The sequence below is a fragment of the Astyanax mexicanus genome, chromosome 19 (assembly GCF_023375975.1).
Source record: "Astyanax mexicanus isolate ESR-SI-001 chromosome 19, AstMex3_surface, whole genome shotgun sequence".
Classification (NCBI taxonomy): domain Eukaryota; kingdom Metazoa; phylum Chordata; class Actinopteri; order Characiformes; family Acestrorhamphidae; genus Astyanax; species Astyanax mexicanus.
Window position 1 is genome coordinate 6,895,535 of NC_064426.1, and position 22,792 is coordinate 6,918,326.

Genomic DNA, 22,792 nt, shown 5'->3' on the forward strand with positions numbered 1-22,792 from the left:
TGCAGTGTTTTTGTTTATGAATTTTTATGGAGATGAGCAAGACAAGTTACAGGAGAGGTGGAATGTCTAAAACTGAAAATGTGCTATTTTTACTGAAGCTGAAGGTCTAATAATTTTATTCCATTTTATTAAAAAGGCAATTGAAAGATGGGATCTTATTTGAAAGCTTTGCTTCTCCATTATTGTCTAAACAAAGGTCTAAACACAGCATGCTGTCACTATTTTCAGTCTTAACATGTTACCAGTCATTACCAGTAATATCTCCACTAATACTAAAATAAGTTATCAGGGGACCTCCAGATGACTAGGAAAAGATAAGCAGTCATGTCTTATGTCTCTTATTTTTGTCACATTATGGTAGCTCTAGTTCTGTGGACTAAAGAAGGACCACAAAAAATGTAAAAAAAAAATAAAAAATCCTGTTTTAGGCTCCAAGAAGGCTAGAGCCTCCAATTCTACATCTATACCGTACAACGTGATATTCTGACTGGGTTTTGTGACATTTCTTGACGAACACAGTTGTATGTATGTGTTAAGAGTTCTGCTGTGCCTGCTGCTCTCCCCCAGTGCTGTGTTCAGTAATAACGTGAGGTATGGACTGACGATTTGCTGTGTGAGATCGATTGTGCGCTGTAGCGTTTTTTTTTTTTTAAACACAGTTTAAGTGTTTCTCCAGGCCTCTGCCTATAGGCGAGAAGAAGTCATTTGTAGTGTCACAGTCAGAAAAGAATAATAGGCAGCGCAGAACAATGTCTGTCGCTACTGCAGAACCCAGAGCGAGCCTTATTTTGCTTGCTAGCGTAGCATGGATGCTTTCTTCCTTTCTTCCTTCTGGGGCCTGGCATTCATTGCTGTCAATGATTAAAGGCAAGGGGGAAAAATAACCCTCAAAGGCTCTTTAGAATATTGCGCGTCGGAGTTCAAAGTGTGAACATCGCTGTGGCTAATTCTTCAGCCGTTTATTGCACGCTAGCTGCAATCTGTGCGGATGCTAATGCCAAAGCCAAAGGAGGAAGGCTGGGATGACACAAAAGAAAAATAACAGAAGAAAAAATGCTCATAAATCAAGTTTCCCAGAGTGCCAGAAGGCCTTTGCCTTTTTCCGGTGAAGCGTGCTTCTATTAAGCCCTAATTAAGCGAGCGCAGTTCCGGGTTTGGTGCTAAACAGCCGCACCCGCTAGATCAATCCCTGCCCCACGGCTAGCACGGTTCAAACGTTGCAGAGACAGGCCGGCGGAGAACAGAGAATAAAAGACGTGCAGGGCTGCGGGGAGGGAGGGGGTGTCGGAGATTAGAGAGACAGGGAGAGTGAAAGGTGATGTGTTCAAACACGATGGAGAGAATCAAAGAGAGATAAGAGGGGGGAAAGTTGATGTGCGCTAGCAGGAAAAAGCAATAGCTAGCTAAAAGCTTGAGCGAGTTAGAGGAAGGAAGCACCTTAAGGGAGTAAATTGAAAAAGAAATGGTCCATAAAGGTGGAGAGATGAGAGCAGGACAGATTTAGTGGAAGGGCCCGAAGGTGTAGCTACGCTCAGATTCCTGGAGAAGTTATTATATACTGCAGACCCTGGCAGACTTTTAGGCACTTTCAGATTCAGGCTGTGATAATAAGAATGGGGGAGATATTTAACGTTTAGCGCTGTCCTATTTAGATATGGGCTCGTCATTCTCTTTTATCTCGAAAGAAAATTAGCTTGTACCACACATTCACACCGGCCTTCTCAAATTCTTGGAAGTTCTAAAGACTTGTATAAAGCCTGGTACAAATTGCTTCAAAGTAACAGTTAATTCAGTGCAACTGCCATTTTGGTTTGTTGGCTGAGAAACTCAACAGACAATACACAGCAGGATTAGCCAGCAGACTTTGTCTGAGGGAGGAATCTATACCTATTGTTCTTGGCAAGCCAGTAGATAAGGGAGTTATAAGCTCTTTTCTGCTTCTAACGCAATTAAGCATGAACTAGCTTGTTCGTGTTTTGCCTTTGCACCCTAGGCTAAGATAATTATAAATAGCTAAATGAATACTTTTATTTTATTAATTATGAAAAAAAAAACATTGAAACACATTCTATTGATATTTGATATTGCCCTGAAAATTTTTTAATTTAGATGACCACCTTTTCAATCGTCTTGACAATTAAACTATCTGAAACCAGCTTTCAGCTAAAATGATCTTGAGTTTTTTTCTTTTCTTTTTTTTATGTTTTTTTACTGTAGACACCAGTACTCTGCATTTTGTGAACTGCACACTTAAACTGGGTCAGACTGTTCAGTCAACTCAAATAGACTTACTTTTTGACACTCTATGACATATTAATATTAATGTTTCTATGATTTGACAGTGAGGAACAGAGCTAAATGAGCACTTCATCATAAATTAGGTCTCAACCAATTCATTTGTTCTCTGTCCTACTAAATGAATTTTGAATTCAAGCTGTCAGTCCTAATGAGTTCAGTCTGCTTATTAAGAACATTAAAAATATAACGCTACAAACAGATGGACAGTCAGAATCACAATCTCATTTTAGCTGAATAAATGGACACCAGACTGTGTAAGCCAGTTGTGGAACCAATTAAGCTAATTTTAGCTGGGAATCTTCCAGCTTGCTAATGTGGTAAAACTAAATCTTTTTTTTTTTTTTTTTTTACCTTATTTTGGCTTTTCCTCATAATGGTGCACTAATGTGGACCAATTTTTTCCTTTTCTAAAGAAGCTAATGCTAACGTTAACATTACATTCAAGCAATATTTTTTATTAGCCAGGCTAGCACACAGACCCCCAGGTAGACAGCAGAAACAGGTCAACGTGTTTTGTTAAACTGTATCATCAAACTGTGTCTATTTTCTGTGGCACTTAAGGACTAAATAAAACATTTCATGATGATTTTCACACTCATTATTTATTTGTTTTGAATAGAATTTGTTTAATTCTAGGATTGATCTTTAGGGCTCTACTGTTGTTGTTTTTACAGCTAAAATGTGTAGTTTGTTATGAAAAACTTGATAAAATGGGAGAAATATGTAATCCAAGTAAAGCATTCTTTAATATATTTCAAAATATGGCTTATTTTATATGCCTAGGAATGTAATAAATACTATTAATAAACAAATAACAAATTGTAATGATTAATAATGTCTTAACCAGGATCAATTAATAATTACTTGAGACATTCTGTTGTAAGTACTGTTTTTTTATTGCAAAGTGTGAATCTTATTTATTTTTATAATTTTTAATATTATTATTATTATGCCTTATATAGTATTTTTCCTTATATTTCCCTGTTTGTATTTACTGTATTCTGCCAGTACTTAACAAGAAGAGTTATTAACATTGTTGAATTGTTAAGTAATACCTCTTTTAATTATTCATTGTCACTAGTTAAGGCATTGTTAAACATTTCTAAATTTAATGTCTAAGAATATTATAAAAACTGATCATTAATAATGAATTGAAACATTACTTACAAAAATGTAATGATTAACAATGTCGTAATTAGTGTCAGTTAACAATTATTTGAGACATTATGTCGTAAGTAGTATGTTGTGTCGCCTAAAAAGGTAGTGGTAATCTAGATTTAAAAAATAATAATAATAATTTCGAAATATTTTTCCTTACATTGCTCTGTTTGTGTTTACTATATTCTGCTAAATGCTTCTGCCATGTTTGTATGTGATATTTCAAGTGTTGTCCTTGACTCTTATCCCTTCACTTGGTTCGAGCGCATCAGCATCATGGTGATCCTGCTGAACTGCGTGACTCTGGGCATGTACCAGCCGTGTGAAAACATCGACTGCACCTCCGACCGCTGCCAGATTCTGCAGGTCAGTGCTTCAGCTTGTTTTCTTCTTTTCATGCTCTTTGGATGTATGTGTTTGGTGAAGTGATGGACAGCTTGAGCTCTGGACATTTTAATAATTTAATATTTCTCACATTTTCCCTGGTACTGTAAGCGCAGTTCACAAGAACTTGATGATTTAGAGTGTTAAAGTAGTGGAGGGTTAAAAAGTCTAAAAATATCTTAAATTATTTACTGCACGTATAAAATTTTCAGATTGTGCAAGTTAGCTTAAGTTAGCAATGAGAAAACTAAGGTAATGGAGAGCTAGCTATCATTAGTGTCGAGCTAGCTAAAATACTAAGTTTAGCGGTGAGTTAGCCAACAATACTGGAGAGAACTAAGTTTACGGGAGATAGCTATCTTTAGCAATGAGATAGCTAACATACTAACGTTAGTGGCGAGAGAACTAGGGTTAGCAGAGAGCTAGCTAACATTAGCTGTGAGCTAGCTAACTTGTTAACATTAGCGGTAAGTTAGCTACATTACTGGGGAGAAAACCAAGCTTAACGGGAGCTAGCTAACTTTAGCAGTTAGATAGCTAACATATTAATGTTAGTGGTGAGTTAGCTAACTTACTAATATTAGCAGTGAGCTAGCTAACCTACTAATGTTAGTAGTGAGTTAGCTATGTTACCTGGGAGAGGACTAAGGTTAATGGAGAGCTAGCAAACATTAGCATCGAACAAGCTAACCTACTAATATTAGCAGTGAGCTAGCTAACTTACAAATGTTACTAGTGAGTTAGCTATGTTACCTGGGAAAGGACTAAGGTTAATGGAGAGCTAGCAAACATTAGCATTAAGCTTGCTAACTAGCTAACTAGCTAAGTTAGCTATTGCGACCATGAAGAGAACTAAGGTTAACAGACGGCTAACTAACATTAGCAGTGAGCTAGCTAGAATACTACTTTAGCAGCAAGTTAGCTAATGCGACCGGGGAGAAAGATTTATAGAGAAGATATATATATATATATTTTTATTAATAGTATTAGTATTATAAACATCATCAATACAATTTAATTGATCATTTCCTTTTTTCATATGTGCTGGAAGCTACAAAAGAGCTCACGTACTTACATATGATATGGTGTCTCTGTTCTGGATCACAATAAAACAAAATTTGCTGAAAAGCAAGCTAAGTAAAGCTGCTTTGCAAAACTTATTTTGTCGTATTTTGGCTGAACATCGTCAGTTTCTGATACATAGCTGATCGATTTTCCCATCTCTTCTAAATCATACACATCTCTGAGTATATTGTGGATTTAATATTGTTTACAGAACACTTACCAATCAGAGGAGACATAGTACTCGTGTGTTTTAATGGTGCACATTTGGTGCGTTTAAAAAAAGAAAAGGAAAAAAAGGTTTCTCTATCCAATTTCTCATGCATTCTTTATTCTAGTGCCCCACGTTGGATTTATTTCCACTCAAATATACAAGTATATACTTGTATTTTAATTGACACCAGTAATATTTCCGTTTTTTTTACACTCATTCTTTTAATTATATTTAATTATTCACTATAAAAACTATAAAAAGCATCTTTAGAAGAACAAGTGTGATTAATCACAATTAATTACAGAATATTGTTAGAATAATCTGATTACATTTCTTATTTGATTGACAGCACTAGTTCGAATATGATGATAAATATTGTGTATTGTGAGCATTTCTTTAAATTTTGTAATGCCGCGTATCAGACTACACGTATTTAGCCCGATTTTGTCGGAGCCGACAAATTGCCTGTGTTGGATCCTAATTTCAGTGTCAGAAGTGACAAAGGTCCGTGTAGTGTGACATAGTGAAAGAGCAGTAATTTGACGTGAGTGAGGCCGTCGGAGTGTCCGACGAAAAGTGCCTCTGCATACAAAGTGCCTCTGCAGCCATGATTGGCAGATTCTATGCTAATCTATGCTGCGATGACCTACGAACTCACGCAAGGATGTAGGGGTGTGCAATATCGTATCGTACGCGATAATATCGCCAACATTTTTGAATATCGTAAACGATATTATACCCTGAAATATCGTGCCATTTCACCCGTCCCTAATTATTATATCAGGGTACTACTTCTTTGCTGTTTTTATTAAAAGAAAAATTAACCCTGTTCTCATTTCCCATTATATATCTACTAGAGACAGATTATATTTGTCCAGTATCATTTATTTTACTTTAATCCTGGATATATGAAGATATTTGGAGTGCATTATTATTAGTAGTATCATGACATTCTGGATCATTGACTTCTGTTACAAATCTGATAAAAGTCTTGTAATTTTTAATATCTCATTTAGGGGTGTGCCATATCATATCGTATGCAATAATAAAACGTAATTTTCATTTTGTTGCAGTAGTGTATTCTCAAAATATATTTTTTTTAATTCAGTGTTTTGTCATTTAGCCAAGAGTATCGTTATCGCTAAAAATACCTAGAAATATCGTGATATTATTTTAGGGCCATATCGCCCACCATTACAAAGATGTGGACGGTTTGGATGATTGGTCGGTGACTAACGTGTAATGTTGCCAGTTCCTCGAGTACAACACGAAACGAAGATCATGAAGGACAAAAATGTTGTGTAGTCTGAGCTTGGCATTATACAGTATTGTCAACCATATCACCCAGCCCTACAACTTTCAATCTTCAGTAACCCGGTGCTGCAGAGCCGCCCCTGCTCAATTCTACAATTCTAGTAAAAAGCTAAGCTGGACAACCCCTTTGACCACATTGGCCAGTGTCACGTCTTGGCCTCATCTCGTGTCTCTGTGTGTCTTCCCCACGTGACCTGTGCTCCCCTGTGTCTCCCGTCTCAGTACTTTTCCACCTGTGTCTCATTTGTAGCTCCGCCCCTTCCACAGGTGTTTCTAATTATAGTGTGTTTCCTGTTTCTTTAAATAGCCCTCCTCTGCCACTTTGTCTCCGTCGGTCTTTGCACCTTCCCCTGTTGTCTGTCTCTCCGTGTTTCTGTGTTGCTAAAGCCCTAGTTCCGTGTTTATTCCTAGTTTGTTTCCCTTGCTCCTTATTCTGTGTTTTTCTGTTTATTTCTAGTTTCCTGTTTTTATCCATTGTTTTTCCTCCCTTGCCCTGCTTAGTTTAGTTTTACCTAGTTTAGCTTCTTGTTTATTTCCTTGTTTAATTCTAGTCCTTCCCTTGTATATATATCCCTAGCCCTGTTAGTCTATTTCTTGTATCTCTTGTTTGTTTAGGTTTATGTTATTTTGTTTCACTGTTTATTTTGGTTATTGGTTTTTGGTTATTCTTTGTTTATTTACTCCCTGTTTATATATATATATATATATATATATATATATATATATAGTACTTCTTGTTTGTTTAGTTTATGTTCACTAGTTCCTTTCGTTTGTTTTGGTTTATTATCTTTGATACGTGTTTACTTGTTTCTTTGTTATTTATTTAATAAATTATTTATTTATTTCGCCCTACCTACACTTGTGTATTCGTGACAGCCAGCTTGAACAGTCTGTGCTTTATTCGGTGCTTAAAGTCAGTTACAAACTTTATATAAGCTTTTTCTCACTAAAGAAATACTGAGGCCTTTTTCCACAGACTCCCCGAGATACCCACTCGGGCTCATGGCTCCGACAGTAATCTATGCTGAATAGATAGGCATATGAAGTCACACCTTTTATTAGCTGGCCATGGTGTACCAAGTACTTCCCTTGTTCTTCAGAGAATACGACGACTTGTTGCGTCTTTGCTGAACGACTCCCATGCTTCCTTTTCTTATTAGGCTTTCACCTTACGTTCGCCCCCTTCTTCAGAACAGCCTCTCCTAAACCCTTTAGTTGCCTTAAGATGTCTCTTTCTTCTGTCGTTCTTCTTTTAACATTCTCTTTATCTCTCTCTCTACCTATCTCCTTCTCTCTCTCGGTCTCTGTGGTTAATGAGCTGGCGCAGTGTCTCTGTGATGCCTCAGACAGGCTGTGTAAGTATTGTGTTGACCGAGTGAAGAATGCCCTTTACTAGGATGACAGTTAGTGAAGGACTGTCCCTTAAAACTTCTATAATGATCCCGCACACACACACACGCGCTCTCTTACAGTAGCCCGACTGTCTGGACCTCTCCCGTGTGCTCATTAAGAACGTGTGAGGGAATGTCTTGACAGGTTAGGACGTTTATTCAATGCCTTCCTAATCCAAACTGGTTGGATCGAAGTGTATTTAATTGCCCTTTTCTCAAACAGGACAAAATGAAGAGCTAGCATGCAAATCCAGTCATGCTAATATCTGCCCCGTTATGTTCTGTCATGTGTAGCACTCCGTACAGTCTTTATCTGTGTGATATGGCCTAACTGCAAGGTTTCCAACTGCAAGATGCATCAACAGGGTCGACCGGGTGACTTTCCAGTATAACATGTTTACCAGATCAGTCAGAGCTAATGATAAAGGAAGTTTTATGTTCCTATGCGAATTTAAGATTCTAATTGGTTCTCCCTTTAAATTTGACTTTTTTTCTCCTACACCCTGCTGAAATAGACATCAAATAGACATACTAACTTTAGCAGTAATCTGGCTAACATTACCAGTGAGAGAACTAAGGTTAATGGAGAGCTAGCTAACTTTAGCAGTGAGCTAGCTAACATACTAACTTTAGTGGCAAGTTAGGTAATGTGACCAGGGAGAAAACTAAGGTTAACAGAGAGCTAGCTCTGTCTATAGCGCTGCCACTATGAGTGGGAGGTTGCAGGTTCAACCCTCACTCATGCAGCTTTTCCATCAGCTGCCGGCGCTCAGAGGGAGCAAAATTGGCCCTGCTCCCTCCGGGTGGGTAGATGGCGCTCTCTCCCCACATCACTAAAGGGTGATGTAGAACAGCACAGGGCGTCTGTGAGCTGATGTATCGGAACCGAGTCGCTGTGTTTTCCTCCAAGCGCACTGGCTACTTGGCAATGCTGAAAGCAGTCTTCACCCTCCTGGTGTGTATGGGTTTCACTAGTGATAGGGGAGTCCTAATGAGTGGATTGGGTAATTGGCTATGTAAAATGGGAAAAATTTGAAAAAGAAGAACAAAGAGCTAGCTAACATTAGTGGTGAGCTAGCTAACATTTGCAGTGATTTAGCTATGTTACCGCGGAGAGAAGTAAGGTTAGCGGAGAGCTATCTAACATTAGCGTTGAGCAGTCATTGATATCTTGGTATAATTTTTACATTTTATTTTTCTTCTTCCTTTTCTTCTTCTTCTTTTTTGTGTCTTGAAGCTTGTTGGTTATATGACAGTTTCCCATTTCTTTACACGATCATTTGCATTTTTCTTGAACATTGCAAGATTTTTTTAAGCTGCACTGATTGGGTAGTTGGAGGCAGACAAGGCACATTCAGAGGTGGTTTGGCCTGTTTCGTGGCCCCATCTGGCCATGGCAGCTTTTGATCGCCCTGTTTCTTTTCTCAGGTGGACCCATGGTGCTTCTGAGAGAAACTAGAGAAACCTGCTTGTAGAATTACTTAAAAAAAAATAAATCAAAATCCCTGATTGCATTGTTCTACTGAGCAGCAACATCTTTTCAATAATTTACCAATGGAAAACCATGGAAAAGTTATCAGCATTAAACTGCATAAAACCTTTCCTGCATAACCACCAAAAAAAAAAAATCTGAAAAAAAAAATGTGCAGAATTTTGTAAAAACAACACATCTTTAACTGCTAAGCATGGGGGTGGGTGGATCATGTTTTGGGTTTCTGTTGCAGCCAGTGGGATAGGGAACATTTTACTGGTAGAAGCATAAAAGATAGAATTCAGTACCAACCTTCTGGAAGCCAACATTTTTGCTATGAGCCCTCTTAATTTTTTAAATTGTAAAACATGGAAATATGATATTTGTTCTTAAACCTTGTGTTTTTTGTAAATCAGGTTGCTCACTTAGCTTTTCATGTTATTCTATGATTATTTACTTTTATACAACAAATCAATGATACATATTATTATATGAAGTACTTGTTATTAAAATATCAATCTGTTACTACAGTAACAGTTTCCCGAAGACCAGTAGACTGTTAGTCTATAATTACTTAATTACATAATAAATAACAGTTATTTGACATTCATTTCACAGAAGTCTAAAAACAAAGAGATTGAGATACAAAAAAAAAGCCCACAAAAAATATTACAAAATTTAAGATGAAGTAAGGTAGCAAGGTAAATTATAGCATCACATACAAACATTTTTTTTTTTTGTTCATGTTATGAGTAATTGTTAATCAGCATGGTTTGTTCTGGTATCTATTTCTAAGGCTGAGAGGGAACAGTCCAGTGGTCCAGGTCAGGAGTAATATAAGGCTTTGGACAGGACTCCCCAGGCCTTAGTTTGACTCATCCTGCATCACTAAGCTTCTCCTCCTCAGGGTTTTTGACCTTCTCACAAAACTGGCAAAGCAAGATTCAGAGCTTTAGCCTTGATGCTTCCTTAATTTTGGTCTCTGCTCTGAGCTGTGCCACCATCACTCAAAGATCTGGTGTGGAGAGGGTAGTAGTCCCCTTCATAAACTCACCATCTGAATTAAATTGTATAATTCATAAACTTTGTGACCGGTTTCTGTGGAGGTTCTGTATCTTACGTCAAACCATCACTGACCATCAGTAAATTTTGCATTTTATTTGGAAATCAGAGGGACCAGAGCTGCTGTTATATCAAGTTTAAGTCAGTGCAGTTTTGTTTTTCCAGAAAATCTTACAGCACTTCATGCTTCCCTCTGCTGACAGCTTTTATGGAGATGCGGATTTCATTTTCCAGCAGAACTTGGCACACTGCCCACACTGCAGAAAGTACCAATTGGTCTTCAGTGTTGGGCACGTTACTTTGAAAAATTAATTAGTTATAGTTACTAGTTACTTCTTCAAAAAAGTAACTGAGTTATTAACTGAATTAATCCAGTATAAAAGTAACTAGTTACCAGTAAAAGTAACTATTGTGTTACTTTTGTGTTACTCGCCCCCATACAAAAAATAAAAAAAAATTAACAAAAGTAAATAAATTATGTAATTACTACAGACAAACCAAGTCTCCCTGAAGCTGTGGGAGTCTCCCGCATTTCGGTAGTGGCTCCCTGATGCCCGCGAGTCACATATAATCTCCCAGAATTCAGAACGAGTGCCCCAAGAGTGCACTGCACACAAACGCGCACACAGGCGTCAGACTTTTTTTCTCTAATCGCGTGTGGGAAGGAGAGAGAGAAAACAGAGAGGGTTCTGATTGGCCTGTTCCCTGCAAAGAGTCTGTGAGACAGCCAATCAGTTTTTAGTGTGGGCGGGCAGTGTTCCCCCCCCCCCCCCCCCGACGGGATTTGTTCAGTGAGTGAGAGAAAGCAGATCATGGCGGAGGCAATATTAATAATTATTGTAATATGACGTGAAATGTTTTTGATGTAGTGCAATGTTTTGTGATATTGTAACTGTCAACTTTTGTCAAATAAAGGCTTTTTTTCCAAAAAAAAAAAAAAGGAAAGCAGAGACAGGGCCTTCCAAAAAGAAAAAAGATCTCTGAATACCTCTGAATACTCTAAATTTAATTAAATAAAAAAGTAAAATTAATTAACATAACAGTAAAGTTTCTTTATCCTTTGGTTTGTGTGCAGGATTTTTTTTTTTTTTATGGGGGGGGGGGGTGGGGGTGGGTGGTTGGTTTGGGGTAACCTCCCTGAAATCAACTTTTGCAACTTGGGATGTCTGTTACTACTAATATTAGAAAAATAACAAGCCAAAATAAACCAGGTTTATTAAACAAGGTTGACAAAAATATAATCTAACGAATTTCAAAAATTAGAAACAAAAAACTCCTGTCACGCCCTCGCTCTGTTTCCCTGTGTTTCTGCATTTCCCAGTGTGTTTCCCCTGTAATTTGCCACCACGTGTTTAATTTGTAGCTCCGCCCCTCCTTGTTTGCGCTCTGTTTGTTTCTTGTTTATTTCTAGTTCCTTGTATATATCCCTTTTCCTGTTTAGTTATTTCTCTGTCTAGTTTAGTTGTTATGTTTAGTTGTTATATTATGTTTACTTATTTTCTCGTTTTTCCCTGTTTGTTTATTTATTTATTTGTTATTCAATAAATCTGTCCGTTTTACCCACATTTACGTCCGCCTCCCGTCTGCTCCCTGCGTCATACTCCACACAACCAAATAAAATTACTTGTAAAGACTTGTAATACTGAAAAAACCCGGAAAAAACAAATACTCGTCTGGGGATGAAATTAACCCTTGTGTGGTGTTCATATTTTTGTTACTCGTTTACTTTGTTACTTGTATTTAATTCAGCAAAATGAAGCAATTTTACATTAAAATGCTTTACACATGCTCGCTTCACCTAAATTGCAAGCAATATAAACAGCTTACATGGTTAATATTTGCCCTTTACCTTTCTTATGTTACATTTCTTTCAAAAAGTGCTACTCTTTTTTTATTAGTTTTTTAATAAAATGTAAAAGAAAATGAATTAAACTCAAGATATGAGTAGAAAATTTGTTTAGTTCCAAATTTACAAATGAAGCAATGTTTATTAGCCCTTGGCCAAACATACTGTGCAATATAAATGTGTAGGGGGGGGGGGGGGGGGGTGTACAGTGTGTGTTTATTGAAAATGTGTTTTGATATATGTTTTTCACAAAAAATGAGCCAATGCCAATGAGTTTGAGTTAGAAAAAATATTTTTTTAGTATCATTTGATGAAAAATGAAAACGTGTCCCACAGACCCGAACACCACACAAGGGTTAAACAAACCAAACCACACTCAAAGGAAAAATGTATCTATAAACGAAACAAAAGAATGGACAAAAACAACAATCTAATGATTGTTAAAATGGCATTAATATAACAGTTTAACAGCTGGATCAAACAGCTTCACCAAGGAGGAAAAGAGAAAACAGCAGCACCACAGAAACCGGAGCAGCTAAAAAGAGAGCTTAATGTAACAGCGTTATAGTGAGAGTCAGAGGAATTAGTTAGATTATTCGTTACTAAAAAAAAAAAATACGGTGTTAGTAACGCTGTTTAATTCAACGCCGTTACTCCCATCAATGTTGGTCTTATATAATATTCAATTTTTTGAGACACTTAAAATAGATCACGCTGTGTGTAATACATCTATATTATATATGAGTTTCACATTTTGTACTGAATTACTGAAATAAAGTATGATAATTTTTAATAATATTTAAATTTTTTGAGATACGCTAGTAAAGATCAGTGATCGTCATGAGCTTGTTGCTATTTTAAGTCTATATATATATATATATTTTTTTTATTTTTAGTCAGGACAGAGAAGCCTGTTGCTGTTTTTAAAGATGGCTGCCTTCAGAGCCCCAACGACATTCAGTTCTCGTTGAAAAAGCGGAGAGTTCCTGATCAGCGGCTCATGTTTGAGTGAGCGAGTGTGATGCAGGTTAAATATAGGATCAGTCTGAGGCACAGCATCAGACATGAATCAGCCCCTGAGTCTCTGTGATGTTTCTGCGTTCCCCCCGTTTCTTTTTTCTCCACACTTTTGATTCATGAATTGAATGCTAATAGAGCTCTCTCTCTCCTCCCTCTCCCTCGCTCTCTCTCTCTATCTCCCCCCCTCTCTCTCTCTCTTCCTGTCAGTACACTCAACATCAAAAGGGCACCTTGCGTTTCGGGCCGTATTTAACACGAATGAGCGTGTTGTCTTTGTGAGTGTGATATAGCCATACTATTAAACACGAGTGTGCTATTAAAGCCTGAGCATCAATTTATTTAGATGAAAGCGATGTGGCATGTGTAAATATCTGTGCCAGTATTAGTGACAGTGTGAGCTCTGGAATTGAGCCAAAGTTCACACACTGAAACCCCGCTTACAGCTGTTTAGCGCTAGAAATGATGAGATTCTCAGTCTCAGTTATAGCAGTTATGACTGTTTTAAGTGTGAAAATGTGTGGTGTATAGTGTGAACCATGTCTGTGTACTATGTTGTTTTCGGTGGTCTATATGGTACTATCATCTGATTGTAATGGTGTTGCTAAGTGGTTGCTAGGTCGTTGCATTTTTGCTACTGATTGATTGCTACTAATTGAGTGTTGATACGGAGTAGGGCTGGGCGATATGGATCAAAAACTATATCTCTATATTTTTTTCTAAATTCTAAATATATATACGATATATTTCTCAATATTTTTTTATCCCATAAGGAAATATCAAAAAGATACTTTTAAGACATAGCTACATGTTCCAAATTTGATATTGGTACATTTATAATTCAGTGACGTATCCTGTATATTAGAGTAGCTGAGCAGCTTTTTTCCGCTTAAAGGAGCCTAAAAACAAAGGTTTTGGAAACAAGGCTTTTTGAAAAAGAGCATCTAAAGTGCTAAAGAAAAAGTAAATAAGAAGTTTTCTGTAAATCTGGAACAGTGTCAGGTCTATTCTCATACCCATGTGAAGGAGCTGATTGGTCAGTTCAGGTTAGAGTGAGTGTGTCTCTTATTTAACCATTAAAAGGCCGTTTAAATGAATGCCTGATTAAAGGGCAGATTACTGTAGTTTTGCTGTTTTTCTCGGGTTTTGAGTGCTCTGCGCTGACTCAGCTCTTGATCAAATATTCATACAGTTCCTGCAGATTTTGTTATAGGGTGGAGAGTTGATGGCACATTCGATAGCATTTCACATGTTTTAGCCTGGGACACGTCTACCGGCCCATTGCATAGGCGATATAGGCAAATGCTTTTTATATATATATATATATTTTTTTTTTAATATTACAAATAAAGAAAGCCCACAACAACATATTTGATAAGTTGTCTATATGTTGTAACTTCATATTCTAGTAATATTAGCCCTAATAATAATTTCTGTATTCGTGTGCGCCATGCAGCATTTCCCTGACAAATATATACCCCGAAAAATACACACACACACACACACACAGAAACACTGACAGTACAATGCAGTCTGCATCCTATTTACTTGGCAGCTTGTGTTCAATTGTAACTGAGAAAGGAGCTGTTAGCAAGATGATGGCAGAGTGTGTATGTGTGTGTGTGTGTGTGTGTGTGTGTGTGTGCATACTGACAATACACTCATCTCATCTCATCTCTGTAATTATCTCTGCAGGAGAATAACACAATAAAGAACTGAAAAGCTCTGACTGTACAGCAATACACAAAACAAAGTGTGCAGTACTGTGAGCTGGTGGTCTGAGTGAGGCTCCTAGACCACCAACCCACTCTCGTTTTAAATATACACCATATAAAAAGTTACAAAATGTCTACAAACTACTTTTGAGGGATCATAAATGTCTACAGCCGGTAGAATTTATGTGCCCGCATCAATTCCATTCATTTCAATTCACTTTAATTCAAATGTACTGTATTGTAATTGTACAGGGTTGGACGGTACAACAGAACACTGTGTAAGTACAGGTATTTTTTAATAGTTTTTAGTAGTAAAACTCAGAGAAAATGTACTTTAGTTATAATTAGACAATTGTGTTTAAAATATAGATAAAATGAGGCATGCAACCCCCAAGAGCACTCGACCAACTGTTAAGCATGGCGGTGGTGGTGCCATAGAAACCAACTGCAGGTGTAAAAACGGCCTTCTATACTCAAACTTGTATACAAATTAAGTTTAAAGTAAGTAAAAAGTAAAAAAAAAATCCTCTATCCAATTTATCATGCATTCTTTATTCCAGTTAGTTCAGACCCTGCAATGTGATTGGCTGAGAGGCATTCTATGAGTGACATTATCAGCTGGTAATGCACTATAACCGAAGCTCTCCATGTATTACTGCACCACATACTGGTTACCTGTATAGCAACGAAGCAGCGCTTACAAGCCAAACAGTGCAGCTACAAACAAACAGAGCAGCAATGAAACTATTTTAACTCGCGGAGTGTTTATAACCAAATAGATTAAACATATTTACTCATTCTTTTTAACTTAAAACCTTTCAATAAACAGCAATAATGAAATATATATATATATATATATATATATATATATATATATATATATATTCGGTAGCTTGCGTCCAGACAGGTGTGTGTGTGAGGCAGCTGACAGCAGAATGTCTTTAACCCTTGTGTGGTGTTCATATTTTTGTTACTCGTTTACTTTGTTACTTCTTATGTTACATTTCTTTTAAAAAGTGCTACTCTTATTTTTATTAGTTTTTTTTTTATAAAATGTAAAAGAAAATGAATTAAACTCAAGATATGAGTAGAAAATTTGTTTAGTTTTAAATTTACAATTGAAGCAATGTTTATTAGCCCTTGGCCAAACATACTGTATGTAATATAAATGTGTAGGGGGGGGGAGGGGGGGGGGTGTACAGTGTGTGTTTATCGAAAATGTGTTTTGATATATGTTTTTCACAAAAAAACGAGCCAATGCCAATGAGTTTGAGTTAGAAAAAATATTTTTTTTGTATCATTTGATGAAAAATGAAAACGGGTCCCACAGACCCGAACACCACACAAGGGTTAAAAGAGCTACTAACCTGCATTAAAGCATGACTGACATGCTCCTGTGACTCCTGTGTTTCTCGAATGTTTATCAAACATGCTTTCTAACCCAGCGTGCCGTCTGAGCTGATGGAGAGATTAGTCCGCTCTAATCAGTCTTTCACCAAGCAGAGGGAAGATTGATCCTTTAAGAAACCTGACAGCAGAGAGTCAACAGCGCCGTGCTGCTGCAGATAGACCAATCAGACTCTACGGTTTTAAAGCCTGAAGATGTTACTGACCAATTGATCTCTGTTTAAGCAAATCTGCATTGTCCTAAAAGAGATAATATTGCTTATCTGTCCTTTTTTGTCCAGTTCTTTAGTTCTTTAACACTCTCTCTCTCTCTCTCTCTCTCTCTCTCTCTTTATCTCTTTCTTTCTCTCTCCCAGGCATTCGATGCTTTCATCTATATCTTCTTTGCTCTGGAGATGGTGGTGAAGATGGTGGCTCTGGGGATCTTTGGCCGTCGCTGTTACCTTGGCGATACTTGGAACAGACTGGACTTTTTCATCGTCATGGCAGGGTAAGGGCTGACCAACAGACAGGCCTAAATCACATCAAATAAAATCAATTGACTATATTTATCTATGAACATATATTTGTTTACCCTATTTTTTTACTATAAGGCGCACCGGAATATAAAGAACTCTACCAATGAACTTCTATTTTCTGGTGTATTTTATCGTAGGAGAAAAACAAACAAAAAAGGTTGTTACACAGGAAAGAGTAATCACAGGAAATGGAATCGCTTTCTAAAGTGGGGTAAACCAAACAATACTTGCCGAGGTGTGTATGGAGTGAAGCTGTATATACTGAGGTGAACAGGTGAAATCAGTATTCGGGGGATTGACTTCCTGGTAGTGCCGCATGCAGTGTCATGTGACTCTGTGAGAGGGGGTGATGTCAGTGTGAGGTGCATTCTGTGTGTTTTCATACATAAGGGACACTAGATTATAAGGTGCATGAAACGACACTATTAAGGATGCCTACATCATAGTGAGCAAGGGTATCACCAAGTTTCCCTTCTAATGGGAAAGCTGGGGGAACTAAAAATCTACAAAAACTGACTTATGTATGAATTTTACCAGTCGGGTATTAAAGAGCAGTAAAGCCAATCCACTGAAGTACAGCGTTATAAAGGTGAGTTTTCTGTAAAGTTTCTCCAGCACTAAGGCTGGGTGCAGCAGCATTAGCATGGAACCCTGAGTGTTCCATTAAGCCAGGGTGCTATCAGCTAGCAGTTGATTCCATGTAGCTTGTTTTAACACAGCAAACACGTAGACTACAGTCCAATATGCTTGCCGCTAAATGGGGAAACGGCTAGCACTGCGGTTAGCGGCTACAGCTAATGCTGCTGAACCCAGCCTTAGTGATGGAGAAACTTCACTGAAAACTCACCTTTATAATGCTGAACCTCAGTGGATTGGCTTTACTGCTCTTTAATACCCGACTGGTAAAATTCATACATAAGGCTGTTTTTGTAGATTTTCAGTTTACAATAATTATATAAAAAAAAAATAGATGAATAGAAATTCTCCAAAATTACTTGAAATAAACTCTTTTTACACTGACTTCCATTGGAAGTTAATAAGGTTTTATCTCTCTCTTGCGACGTTGCTTTTTTGGAGATACTAGAGCTGCAGACACAATATATTGTTTGCATGCAACCTCCAAGAGCAACTTTTAAGCATGGTGGTGATAGTGCCATAGAAACCAACTGCAGGTGTAAAAACGCCCTTCTATACTCATACTTATATACCAATTTATCATGCATTCTCTTCAATGTAATTGGCTGAGAGGTGTTTTATGAGTGACATTATCAGCTGGTAATGCACTGTAACCAAAGCTCTCCATGTATTACTCCACCACTTACAGGTAACCTGTATAGCAACGAAGCAGCGCTTACAAGCCAAACGGTGCAGCTACAAACAAACAGAGCAGCAATGGAACTATTTTAACTCGCAGAGTGTTTATTACCAAACAGATCATATTTTCTCGTCCTCTTTAACTCAAAATATTTTAACAAACAGCAAAAATTGGAACTGTGGTATAATCGAAATAATAGACTTGAGCTTGTAAATTATTGATAAAACCACTATACAGCCACATACGCCAATAATGCTCAGGTAAAATGCTGTTTATAAAGATTATACTGCAGGTTGTTGTCAGTGTTGTTGTGGAAGGTTCTGTTTGACTGGAGGTCAAAACACTGATTTTTTACACCAATACCAAAGAAACTGCTCACCCTCAACTCCAGTCAGATTAGCTTAGATAACTACAGGACTGAAGCTGCCACTGACTCATCAACATAGTCAGTGAAGGTATGCTGTGTGTCCTTGAAACCCTCTCAGACTGATAAATAGTATTATTCAATTCAGCTCAGGTAAGGGTTATTTGTATAGCATACATGAAAAGCTCTCAGGAGGCTCTCAGTTTGAAGGCATAAGCATTCGACACGCCACTCACCGCAGTTCAACCTTTCACACCTCTCTGTTTATTTAATGACTAAAAAATAAGGAAATTCTGCAACCAAAACTCGCTCAGAGTAACATGTCATGACTGGACAGGGCTCAGACATGCGCAAATGCAATAAAAATACTTTTTTTAATAAAGGGGTGATATGAAGTGTAGTCAGGGTCAATACCAGTAAACAGCAACAGTAAGGGTTAAACATACCAAAGACGATATCACAGGGCAGGCAGGAAGAAGCAAAACAAGGTTGGTACACAGAATAGAGTAAAATCAAAAAATGGAAACACTTGTGGAGGAGAAGGTGTATATATACTGAGGTGAAATCAATACTCAGGGGACTGACTTTTTGGTAGTGTCGTGTGCATTGTCATTTGATCGTATGAGGGAGTGATGTCAGTGTGAGGTGCATTCTGTGTATCATAGTCTAGAGCAGGGGTGTCCAAACTTTTTTTGTTGGGGGCCAGAAGGAGAAATATATTTGAAGTCACGGGCCACACTCTGTAATAAAACAAATAATGAAATATACCACTTTAAATAATACTTTTTCCTGATTATTTCATTTACACACCATTTTACTTGACTAACTATCTTTATCTTTGACAGTGTTGTGTAAACTAAGATTTTTCAAATCGATGTTTAATTTCATGATGTCTCTTAATATAAAACTCCTTAATTACGGCAACTTTTAGACTCTTTTGCCCCGTTTTTCTGCGCTAGAAATGCGCACTCTCTCTGCTTTTAGACTCTTTGGCCCATTTTTCTGCGTTAGAAATGCGCACTCTCTATACTTTTAGACTCTTTGGCCCGTTTTTCTGCGCTAGAAATGCGCACCCTCTCCACTTTTAGACTCTTTGGCCCGTTTCTGACACCTAGCGTTCAAACTTTGAATCTCACATTATAAAAACCTGCTTAACAGCGGGCCAACTTTCATTCTATTTCTAAAATACCTCGCGGGCCGCTCCAAAAAAGGAAACGGGCCGCAAATGGCCCGCGGGCCGTAGTTTGGACACCCCTGTTCTAGAGACGGGAGATTTCAGGTAGAGCTGAGTGTGGGAGAGACAGGAGTTGATTGGTTACAAGAATCAAAACAATTCAGTGGTACAGGTACTGACATCTCTACGAGGAAGTTTCAGAACCAGGATTTATAAGTTCAAATAGGGCTATGAGAGGTACCAAGATCCAAAGGAAAGACTTCCATAGTCCTTTTGGCCCAAAAGATCTATAGTTCTTGAATTGGTTCAGTTTTTTTGGTTCAGGCTTATAAGATCCTTGGCGCCTTTCAGTGAACCACTTGTGTTTGCTCAAATTTTAGGGTAACCAAAGACATGTCACAGAATATGTCATCAAGAGAAGAAGTTGTCATTGTCATGTCATTGGTGTCACCATTGCTCCTTGTTCCTGTGAAACCAGACATGTCAACAGATACTACTACTACTGTTGTTTGGCCCCAGCTGGGAACAAACTTTTATGATTCCAGAACCTGTGTTATTTGGCGGTGCGCAAACCAGAACAAAGATCACCAGGAAGGTTTAGGTGCACAAACTAGAAAAAAGAGACCACAAGAAAAGAAACAAGATCCAAAAGGAAACTAAAATACTAAGAGAAGCCAAGTTAAAAATGAAGCTCCCTAATAGCTATTTTCCACCAACATGGAACCGGCACTGTTCTGGATATTAAACCTCATTTTGAACCGTTTAATGCATTTCCACCAACAAATGTAGGTTCCAGAACCAGGAATGTTTGTTTGCCGCAAGAACCAAAGAATACTACGTTTTTTTTAGCGAAAACCATGAAAACTTCTGTTCACCGCCGCAGTGCAACTCCCTCTGTTGATGACGTATGATGTGACGCTTTGATGATTCCACTAAAACTGGTGGAAACATGGGTTTGTTCACTGACAACCACCAAAACCAGAGTTGTTTTGGTGGAAAAGTGCTCAAAGAAAATAGGAGTACACACTTTGAAGAACCAAGAAAAACAAGGTGCAAACCATAAAATCTTCTAAGTGCATGCGGCAAAACACTTCAAGAAAGCATAAATGAAAGAGTGTCCTACATCCTAAAAAGGCTCCAGGTTTCTGAAAAAGGTTTTAAGCTTTCAAATTTCCTCACTCACCACTCTTGGGAGTGAAAACTTCCAAAAAAACATAAAGAAGAACCACTGAGAACAACAAGCCAAAACAACAAATGCCTCTAAAACATGTGAAAGAAACACCAGGGCCCAAAACTCACTAAAAGCATGGAGAATAAACCAATAGGAGACAAACCAATAAACCAAGGCTGCTTAAAAGCATTTGAAGGAACTATGACTGACCACAACAGCTAGCTCAGCTAGGATATGAATTTTAAGGAGAATTAAGAAAAATCAGAAGCCGCATGACCAAACATGTAGCATAAAAATGGTCAAGAAGGTCCAGAGAATGCAAAAAAACAGAGCAAGAAAACATCACCAAACCTCTTTAAAACTGAGTGACCTGCATGGCCTGAAAACATGCATTTTACCTCTTTGCTGTAGAATATATCGGTTGCATATTTCTATTATGTATATCAGACACAAACTGCATTGGATTTGTCTCCCTCTGTCACTCCCCTCCCCTCCTTCCCGTCCCTGCAAGACTGATTAAATGAATGATTAGGCTCATTTAGACGTGCTGGGGGTGGCTGGGACTGTGTGGGCTGATGGTTTCTGACAGGGAGCCATAAGTTCACTGTTTCTCCTCCTGGGGCAAAGAGAAATCTGTCCTACTGCTTCTCTCTCACACTTCCCTAATTCAGAGGACATTTTCTGCGGAGAAAAGAAACGGCAGAATATAATAATATTCAAAGAAAGACTTTCTATTCTAAGTCCCAGAAACTTTTGAGGAACTATACATTTCTGGATCCTGCTGATCTGGAGCTTTGGTTGGGTCTTGTTGATCTGGTCAAATGATTCCTGAAAGATTTCCTGAAAAGCTTTGTTCCCTTTTTGTACTGAAGAATGAATTCCTGTCCTGGTTCTTAAATGGCCTCCAAATTCATGAACGAATATTATGGTTCCTAAAAAAAGCTTCTGGTTTATGAAAAGGTTACTGAAATAGTTCCAGAGTGTTTAGAGTTTAAGTTCATTGAAAGGATACTGGTTCCTAAAGAAGTATGCTAAATCTTGAAAATCCTTCAGGTAGCTAGAGAATATCCTAAATTCTGAAAAGACTTTAGGTTCCCAAAAGGCTACAATGGATTCTGGAAAGGCTCTCGGTTCATAAAAGAGTGTCCTACATCTTGGAAATCCTTTAGATACCTAAAAAAATTCCCTGAATCCTGAAAAAGATGCAGTCTTCTGAAAATTCACCAGGTTTTTGAAAAGCTCTTAGTATCTAAAGGGTTTTATGAATCCTGAAAATGCTTCATGTTCCTGAAAGAGTGGCCAGAATCCTAAAAATCCTTCAAGATGCCTCATCTTCCTAAAAATACATCATGTTTCTCATTAAGCTCCTGAAGCCTCCATGTCCAAGAATATCCCAAACCCTGACAATTCTCTAATTTCTTAAGAAACGTGTCTTGAATCCAAAAAAATGCTCCAGATACCTATGAAGGTATCCCGGTTTCAAAAAGCTTCTGGTTCTTAAAAAGGCTCCTGGTTCCTAAAAGGCTCCAAAATGTTTTAGTTCTTAAAGAGTCTAGAAAGTTTAGAAAGGGTATCCTGGATCCTAAAAAGGCTCCTAGTTCTTAAAAAGGCTCCTGGTTCCTAATAAGGCTCCAGAATGTCTTAGTTCTTGAAGAGTCTCCAAGTTCCTGAGAAGTTCTGAAAGGGTATGCTGCATCCTAAAACGGCTCCTGGTTCTAAAATAGGCTCCTGGTTCCTAAAAAGGCTCCAGAATGTTTTAGTTCTTGAAGAGTCTCCAAGTTCCTGAAAAGTTTTGAAAGGGTATCCTGGCTCCTGAAAAGGCTCTTGGTTCTTAAAGAGGCTCCTGGTTCCTAAAAAAAGGCTCCAGAATGTCTTAGTTCTTAAAGAGTCTCAAGTTCCAAAAAAAAGGTT

General features: G+C 37.8%; 1 protein-coding gene across 1 annotated transcript in view; it reads left to right on the forward strand.

The window, feature by feature from the left end:
* Positions 1 to 3,711: 3,711 nt before the first annotated feature.
* cacna1ia (calcium voltage-gated channel subunit alpha1 Ia) overlaps positions 3,712 to 22,792 on the forward strand; it is a 191,140-nt gene continuing 172,059 nt past the window's right edge. The window contains exons 1-2 of the mRNA XM_022675771.2: positions 3,712 to 3,822; positions 16,696 to 16,829. Of these exons, the coding sequence (XP_022531492.2) occupies positions 3,733 to 3,822; positions 16,696 to 16,829 (224 nt within the window). The 5' untranslated portion in view covers positions 3,712 to 3,732. The remainder of the gene's footprint in view (positions 3,823 to 16,695; positions 16,830 to 22,792) is intronic.